Source organism: Bombina bombina, chromosome 3 (assembly GCF_027579735.1).
Source record: "Bombina bombina isolate aBomBom1 chromosome 3, aBomBom1.pri, whole genome shotgun sequence".
Lineage (NCBI taxonomy): Eukaryota > Metazoa > Chordata > Amphibia > Anura > Bombinatoridae > Bombina > Bombina bombina.
This window is the reverse complement of record NC_069501.1, coordinates 110,578,053-110,587,323: the sequence shown is the minus strand read 5'-3', so window position 1 is coordinate 110,587,323 and position 9,271 is coordinate 110,578,053. Positions and strand designations below refer to the sequence as shown.

Sequence of the window (9,271 nt, the reverse complement as noted above, 5' to 3'; positions counted from 1 at the left end):
TATGTAGGTGGAAAAACCCCAGATAATTGTGCTTTTCAAACCCAATTATTTTCCTTTTATGATTAAGACAGTGTATACAATTTTAAACAACTTTCCAATTTACTTCTGTTATCAAAATGTGCTTCATTCAGTTGGCATCCTTTGTTGAAAGAGCAGCAGTGCACCACGAAGGTTTCATTTTGACTTTAATGTCCCTTTAATTTTAACAGTGAAGTGTAAAATGTGAAGTGAAGAAACTCATATCTGCAGCTGTTGCATTTAATTCACAAGTTTACATTAATTTATGTGATAAAATCTAAATTACAGAATAAACTAGGACATCTTCCTTTAGTTAAGAATTTATTGGTTCATTATGGTCAGACACTGCGGGAAGTATAGCAGAAAAATATTTAATGGAATTTTTATACAGTCTCTTTCATAATCTTGGCCAGTTTGTGGATCTTCGCTTTCGTAGACATGTCAATGTATTTATCTCCAATGCTAACAACCATTCCACCAAGGATAGAAGAGTCAATCTTGGGGAAAAACAAAAACAAATCAAGATTTGCTTGTGGTTAACAGTTATGATTAGTTAATTACAATAATATTGTTAAGTTTAAGCATTTTGTACCTTGGTCTCTAATTTCAGTGTTTCTCCCTTTGCCATGAAACCATTGAGAGCAGTTTTTAAGTCAGTAAGACTAGCTTCATCCAGAGGCTAAAAAGCAAATCACAATACTTAGACATGTCACGAAGAACAATAAAGGAAATATTCAGTGTTATTAAAGGCTTCTCCCCAACTTACTGAAGCAGTGGTGACTGAGCAAAGCACTTCTCCCCGGTGTGCACTCATAATCTTTGCAAATGCAGCTAATACGGCTGCAGTTTGAGGAAGACGACCATTCTCAGAAAGCACATCTACAAGTAAAAACAAAATGGTGACTGCTGGATATGGGTGTAATATACACAAGAGACAATGAGTGACACTTTACACAAAATGTTTCAATAGAGAATTTATGGAAGTTGAAAATGAAATATAATCTAAGGTTCCCAGAAGAACTATGACCTGAGAAAGGCATGCATGTTATTATGGGCAACTAATTAAAAAGAGCCATAATTAAAAATAAATGTTAAATAATAACGTTAGAGCATGTAATGTTAAGACTATCGATCCTGTAATACTCTGCGGAAAAAGGCAGCCACGCACAGCATTTGGCTATTTTTTGTGTGCAAATCCAGATCTTAGTGCGTTTCACTTTAACAAGAATAAATGTGGCCCTAAAAACAGCCAAAGGCCGCAAGCATATGCCACATTCTGCATTTGGATTAAAATGCATTAAAGCCCTGTAAAGGGGAGGCAACAAACCTGTAACGTCTACCACTCCAGAGAATGATGCAGCTGGTGGCTGAGAACTATACATACATATGGGTATGTTCTGATCACTAGCCACATTGTAATCTGGAGCAGAATTGGGGTGTAAGTATTTGTTAACCCTTCTGAAGTTATTTTACCCTATTAAATGAGATAAACACACAGCAAAAAAAGGAATGTGTTTAAAGGTAAAATTCTTAAATGAAATAGAAAGTTGTATTTTTATAATGTTCCTCTAATAATTATATATTTTCTATTCATCTTGTCATTTGGAGGAATCTACTTTCAATGGTATATTATATACAGTAGAAATGTGTTCATACATTTTTATGTATTAAAAGCTTATTTAAACATAAGTAATGTTATATAATATTATATAACATATTATAAGCAGAGTATGATCATTTGTATATTAAATCTTGTATTACAGGGGGGAAAAAATGCAAGCAGTAAATCAGAAATATACTGCAGCTACAACAAAAAATGTTGCACCTCAAGGTGACCCTATACTGAAGGTGTGTATACTTACTGATTCTATTCAACTGATATAAACCTTAGTGATACTGGTCATATAATTTGGATCCCCTGAACAAAATCTACAGATGGTGGGAAAGCACTCTATGCTGCAAGATTTCTGTGGACAGTATCCCATTTTAGACATGCAGATGTTTAGCTAATAACTGACCTGAAGCATCGCTACAGTGCTAACTACAATCCGGACAATGCCTACTGAACAAACTAGAGACTAGAGTCTGAATACGTACTGACAAAATTAGTAGTGAGGGGCATAAAAGCCTCCTTTGTCATGAGATCATTGATAGCCTTTTGTTTCAGAGCACGTTTGATGTGTGGGTTTGCAATAACTGCAGCAAGCTTGGGATCCTTTACAAGTGTCTGAAACAGAAAAAGAGTATTAAATACAGAAATATGCGGGTATATAAAACAGCTTTATATGTTTCATGCATTAGCATGATAAAGCATCCTCTAATTCTATTACATCCTGTATATACATTTTTTGTAAATAAAATAATTACACCTGGAGACGTCTGTCACTATTGCCAGATAACAAAGCAACTTTACAAGTTCAGTTCAGTTTATGACACTCTTGAATTTAAGATAATACTTATGTTGAACCCTATGGTTGTGGGTTTAAAACAAGTGTGTAACGCACCCAAGCAAATAACCAGAAGCCAATGATGCAGCAAATCCAAGCGTGGAGGATTATGGTTTTTCACCAAGAAAGCAGACTGTAAAGGGCAAATAAGGTTTTATAACGATAAGGCTAATATAATGTTATATAATTCTGCCCTATGTGCAGAATTATATAACATTACTTTTTACGTTTACTGACACTTTAAGACTTATGGCGACATATTTTTCCTTTGTAAACAATAGGTTAGCTAATAGATTGCAACCCGTTGTTATAACAAACCAAGCTGCAGGTGCTCCTACGGACCACAGTACAATACCTGATGCTGCTAGTTGAACCTACTTACTAGGTTATATTATTTTTCCTACAATAAAAAAAAAAAAAAAAAAAAAAGGAACTTGATAAACAAAAACCTGATTGTAAAACACAGCACTTGTGTGTGTACAGCAGCAGATCAGAGAGCTTAAAAATAGTGATGGCAACTCATTTGTAACAATGTTTAAATTAGAAAAGACAATGCACTAGCACTTACTAGATTCAGCAGATTTTGTGCTGAGAATCTTGAAAGATTGCTTCTATTTCCATAATGGAAGTAAATTGGAAAGTTGTTGTTTTAACTGCCTTCTCTATCTGAATCAAAATAGTTTAATTCTGACTATAGTGTCCCTTTAAGAAATGACAAGGAGCCATGTTTAATTCATCTTATGCTTTATGCACAGAGTAATCTGGTTGTCTACTGAAGAGACTACTTTAGTCACAGTGTGAATATAAAGAGATGATTAAAAGCAGAAGTCAAGGAGTGTTAAAGCGACAGTCAACACCAGAATTTTTGTTGTTTAAAAAGAAAGAAAATCCCTTTATTACCCATTCCCCAGGTTTGCATAACCAACGTTATAGAAATACTCGTTTTACCTCTGTAATTACCTTGTATCTATGCTTCTGCAAACTGCCCCCTTATTTCAGTTCTTTTGACAGACTTGCATTTTAGCCAATCAGTGCTCACTCCAGGGTAACTTCACATGTATGAGCTCATTGTTATCTATATGAAACACATGAACTAATGCCCTCTAGTGGTCAAAATGCATTCAGATTAGAGGCAGTCTTCAAGGTCTAAGAAATTAGCATATGAACCCTCTAGGTTTAGCTTTCAACTAAGAATACCAAGAGAACAAAGCAAAATTGGTGATAAAAGTAAATTGGAAAGTTGTTTAAAATTACATTCCATATTTAAATCATGAAAGTTTTTTGGACTTGACTGTCCCTTTAAGTTCTTAACCCCTTGAGTGCTAACGACGGCTCTGAGCCGTCGCAGAGTTTCCCACTCAGGTGCCAACGACGGCTCAGAACCGTATCTAGCACTCTCCCACCTTGAGGGAGATCTGGGGGCTCCCACCGCCGCGATCGGGCCTGTATAGTGACAGGCATCGCCGGGGCTTCACGTTTTGTGTGGTGACGTCACGCACAATGACGTGATGATGTCACCGCGCAACTTTATTAAAAAACAAAACAAAAAAAACGACAATGACAAGTATAGGGAAAGGGGGCATGCTGCTTAGAAGCCTTTATCTCAGGCATCTAAGCAGCTACAGACCCAAGACCCACCGTTGGAAAGGTAATCGCCTAACCTTTCCAACGGTGTAAGTCTTGGGGATCTGAGACCAAAACCAAATAAAGTTAAAAAAAAAAATATTTAAAGAAAATATTTAAAAACCCCTCAAATCAGCTTAGCAACCAGGTGGTAAAGTGCTTAGCACTCAAAAGGTTAAAGGGACAGTATAATCAATGTTCATGATTCACATAGAAGAAAAATGGAAAGTTATTTAAAACTAATTTAATTCTCTTGGAATCCTTTGTTGAAAAGCATGCCTAGGTGGATTTAGGAGCAGCAAAGCACATACTGCCAATTTGTTCAGCTAGCTCCAAGTAGTGCATTGCTGCTCTTTCAACAATGGATACCAAGAGATTTAAGGAAATTTCATAAAATAAATAAATTGGAAAGTTGTTTAAATTTGTATTCTTTTTATGAACAAAAAAAAATGTTTGGGTTTCATGTCCCTTTAATAGTTTCCTAAATTTACAGCGGGGGGGGGGGGGGGGGGGAAATCACTCACAGCAACTCTGTTCAGTTCTTTCTCCACCTGATCCAATTTCTTCTCTTTTGAAGCAGCAGAGTAGAGGGCAGTGGCATAACGTCCTCCCAAACCAAACACCTGAACAGGAGGCTGAAACAAAACACACAATGAACACAGACTGAAACCTTTGTTCAATGGCAGTTGGTTTGCAGATGCATTGCAATAAGTAAAACCGGAGTTCAGAAAACTATAAGATCTGCTACTCACTATAAAACTCTACCCAGAAAGGTTTATAGAAATATTTGTTGAATGTTACTTCCCTTTAAACATTTTTACAGTCTACTCTTACGTGGTATTCTAGTTAGTGCGTATGATCTGATAAACACAGACAGTTTATTACACCTGAATAGTAGAAGATTCAGAAACAAATTAAAAGATAAAGCTTTCAGATAAGCAGAATATCTGTGGGGATGAAATCAGAGGGGGCAAGAAATGCGGCAAGGAGACTAGACGCCATCTAAATATGTTTAACTACAAGTATTACAAACTCTATGGCCCTCTCTGCATCGACCAGCGATGGTGCCGATCGTTGGTGGGTGGGAGCCATAGCAGGGACTCCGGTGGTAGATCCGGATCCTGTTCCGGAGTGTCTGGGATCGCGGCTTGGGAGCACGCGTGCGGCCATCAATGATCAACCCGAAGGAGGGAGAGGGGAAAGGGGAAAAATTCTTTGGAAAGGGATCTGGGAGGGGGAGGGTATTGAGGGGGGCAACATTGTTAGTAAACTGGGTAATGGCGGGGGGGATCCTACACTTATAATATATATATATAAAAAAAAAAAAAAAACACGTTATTAGTTATACTGGCAGACTTTCTGCCAGTACTTAAGATGGCAGTGGCAATTGTGGGGGAGGGATGTGTCAGGTGGGAGGCTGATCTCTACACTAAATCTAAAATTAACCCCTTCACTGCTGGGCATAATACACGTGTGGTGCGCAGCTGCAAACCCCTTCCTCAGACCAAAATATATATATATATACACACACACTTTCTTCATTCTCTTGCTATCTTTATTTGAAAAGCAAGAAATTTTAGAAGCTGGACCATTTATGTTCACAACCTGGGTTGTCCTTGCTGATTGGACAGCACCAATAAACAAGTGCTGTCCAGTTTTCTGAACCAAAATGTGTCTGGCTCCTTAGCTTAGATGCCTTCTTTTTCAAATAAAGCTAGCAAGAGAACGAAGAAATTAGAAAGTTGCTTAAAATTGTATGCTCTATCTGAATCATGAAAAAAAAAAAATTGGGTTTAGTATCCCTTTAAGCTCTCTGAGCAAGTGCTGTGTTTAAATGCTAGTGCGCATACTTCAATACACTTGTAATAGCTAAAGCTTTTACTAGAAGCATGTTGGCCAATACATGTATATTACAAAAATGCTTTTACTCTAAACTGAACAACTGTAAAAATATAAAGGCTACACATCCATAACCGTCTCAAAATAGCAATGTAAAATGCTTTAGGTGTTTGCTACTCATAGCCTCAAGTTAGTTTGTTTTTTTATCTTCAATGTTGATAGGCAGTACAGCCAGATACAATAGCCTTCCCCAACGAGAAAGTGCAGCACACATGTAGCTGCTATGAATGGTCATACTATTGAATGATAAGTCCCATATAGACAATTAAAAATGCTTATGGCCTAGGGAGAAGAGGAGTCTTTTCAGAAGCAGCACTGCAGTTGTTGTGACAGGCGATAATGCACGACATCCAGGTTGTACCACACACAAAAGTGACATTAGAAAACAGCTATGGTGGCTTATTTTATAAGGAAGCATGTACCTACAGGAGTACTAAGCAGCATAATGTACTGAAGTTTTGACACTCCAAGGAGTATGTAAGGTTTCTATATAAAGCTATGTTTTAAGTGGGGTGGGAGAGAAAACAAATTTGTGTCCTTTTAATATAAATAGCAGACGTGCATTCAGATCCTTCATAAGGATCCGAATGCGGAAGCCGCTTGTGGCATTTATTCTTGTGTAAGTTCAACACACAAAGATCTGGATTTGTTCAGATCTTAGAATATTGCACTTTCATAAGAATAAATCCGGCTCTGAAAAGAGACAAATGCCACAAGTGTCCGCTTTCTTCCGCATTCAGATCCAAACGAAGGTTCTGAATGCACACTTTGAATAAATAGTACAAATAGTATTATTCCCACATAAAAAAAAATCCACCCAGTAGATAAGGCTATTATGAGAAGGAAATAAAATTGATCCAGACTTACCATGACCAGCTTGGAAACTGGTCTTACAGCACTGGTGCTGAAGGTGCGAACCTAAAACACAAAAATAGATATTTAGAAGATATCTAGTTAAAAAATACTTAAAGGGACATAATACTCATATGCGAAATCACTTGAAACTGATGCAGTATAACTGTAAAAAGCTGACAGGACAATATCACCTATGTAAAAAATGAAGATATTTTATCTCACAATCTCCTCAGCTCAGCAGAGTAAGTTCTGTGTAAAAAGTTATACTCAGCTGCTCCCAGCTGCAGGTAAAAAAAATTAAAAAAAAATGAAGAAATGAACAGCAGCCAATCAGCATCAGCAGTGCTGAGGTCATACACTCTTACTGTGATCTCATGAGATTTGACTTAACTCATGAGATTTCATAGTAAGCTGAATAGGGAAATAATATGAGAGTGCATGAGGCTCATCCCCTAAGCTGTCCCAGGACAGACATACTAATATGCTGCTTAGAAATCATTTACAATGGGATGTGGCTACTGAGAAACTTTTGAGGTAAAAGATCTTTCTTTTTTACATAGAGATGTTCAGGAGATATTTTCTAGTCAGCTTTTCACAGCTACACTGCATCACTTTCAAGTGTTTAAACATTTGGGTATTATGGCCCTTTAAGGTTAACATATTTAGAAGGCACACAGTCTGAAGACTTGATATTGACTCAATATTGTAATTAAGAAATCAAAGGAACCTTCAATGCCAACAACAAATTTCCACTTTTACTAATTTTTAGAATGACACGCCATATCTTAGATTAAAATGTAATTGCTATGACAAATTTGACTCTAGGACATATCAGGTATGCTTTCTTATTAAAGAGACAATCACAAAATAAAAATGCTGTATTAAGGGATGGCATACAAAAAAAAATCCAAATTGTTTTAATACTTTGACAAGACCATGCTAACACCTAGTTACTTTTAAAATAGGTGTTAGATTCTAACTTAAAATGAACATGACCTTGATTCCATATACAACACCATGGCTGTCAGAGAGGACGGCAAGATATTTCATATTCCTGTGTGGGACAAAGGGTTAAATATAATCCATTTGTCACCAGTTATGGAACAAAAAATAGAAAGGAGCTTTCTCACCTCAACCTGACTCCTGCTGTATTTAACACCTTGCAAGCTTTATAAACAGCACCAAGTTATCTGCATCAGATAACATCATTATACAAATTAAATGCATGATTTCTATATTTCTACTGATTAGAGAATGTATGGAAAGTTTCATTTACATCACATCCACAACCCAGGCTCTCAAATATTTTCTATGTTCCATTATTTTAATACAGTCGATAACATGGTCTCTAACATACCAAAAGTAATGAAATAATACAATTGGGCATCTCACACAAAGGATGTTTAGACTTTGAATTGGACACTTCTTTACACAGCCCCAGTAACAAACAAATGCTATCTAGGACGGCTAAATAGTTTGCCTAACCAGGAAAAGGCCAAGCTGGAAGCTAATAAGTACTTGATTCCAGGTTCAGGAAATGTTTTATGTCCGTTAAAAAGTGCAGAGTGATTAAGTCACTAATGTAATTAGCACTTGATATATGGACATTTATACATCGAATATATCGCACAGTGTCACATTGGGATTCATGCACTGACAGCCTCCTTTCCATGAGGCGATATTCTACTAGGCCCCTCTCTCATAGCTTCCCTTTCACTTAAGATTTTATTTAGACCCGTTGTCTATTCATAGTACTCTGGGCCCTTCTATTTGGCTACACTTTTATTTTACCGTCAAGGAGAGCCTTCCTGCCGCTGCCATATTCTCCGCTGCTCTAGGTCAAACCAATGCCTCTCACACAACCGGGTTACGTCGTACGTCAGCGTAAAAGAACTTCAAGCAACCACGAGCGCATGCGTGAAATATCGTTGAGTGACCTGGGTAATGTAGTTTATGGTAACCACAGTTAAGACACTGAAGCATGCGCAGTTTGACCTAATATTGCTCAATGCCTCGACGTAATACAAAGTAACGATAGATTCAGTGGCCAAAGTGGAAAAACATATGTACAACTGTTTCAAAACATGATACATCCACATTAAAACATTTTTTACGTGTTCACAACACACGTATAGATACACACAAACATACGCACACACCTATAAAGAGGTGACCAGATACAATACACTTGATTTCCAAAAATAGCCCCCCTGGAACACTGGTTCTTGAGGAAAACGTAATGTTTGATGACTTTATTAGGTCACTTGAAAGGACACCTCAGGGCAGGGTTATTATTATCACTTATTCCCTTAATCTACCAATTTCTTCCTTTTCAAACCTTCCTTTACCTTGAGACATATAATTATATTATAATGGCTTTCTATGAAATAAGAGTGAATGACAAAATGGAATGCCCATAGCCTTTAATG

The 9,271-nt window shown here is 37.0% G+C and overlaps 1 protein-coding gene across 1 annotated transcript; it reads right to left on the bottom strand.

Annotated features, from left to right (window-relative positions):
- Positions 1–326: 326 nt before the first annotated feature.
- ATP5PO (ATP synthase peripheral stalk subunit OSCP) lies at positions 327–8,740 on the bottom strand. Its single transcript, XM_053704547.1, has 7 exons — positions 8,634–8,740; positions 6,855–6,905; positions 4,613–4,723; positions 2,116–2,245; positions 785–897; positions 611–697; positions 327–515 (listed from the first exon to the last, which is right to left on the bottom strand). Exons 1-7 carry the CDS (start codon positions 8,661–8,663, stop codon positions 402–404), a joined length of 636 nt encoding a protein of 211 aa, XP_053560522.1. The 5' UTR covers positions 8,664–8,740; the 3' UTR covers positions 327–401.
- Between the last annotated feature and the right edge of the window lie 531 nt (positions 8,741–9,271).

Excerpts from the sequence above, each read along its gene's own strand:
- ATP5PO (XM_053704547.1), bottom strand. The coding sequence starts at position 8,663 with ATGGCAGCGGCAGGAAGGCTCTCCTTGACG. Across the intron at positions 898-2,115 it reads CCTCACTACTAATTTTGTCA|ATGTGCTTTCTGAGAATGGT; the intron begins GTACGTATTCAG and ends TTTTACTTGTAG. Across the intron at positions 698-784 it reads GCTCAGTCACCACTGCTTCA|CCTCTGGATGAAGCTAGTCT; the intron begins GTAAGTTGGGGA and ends TTTGCTTTTTAG.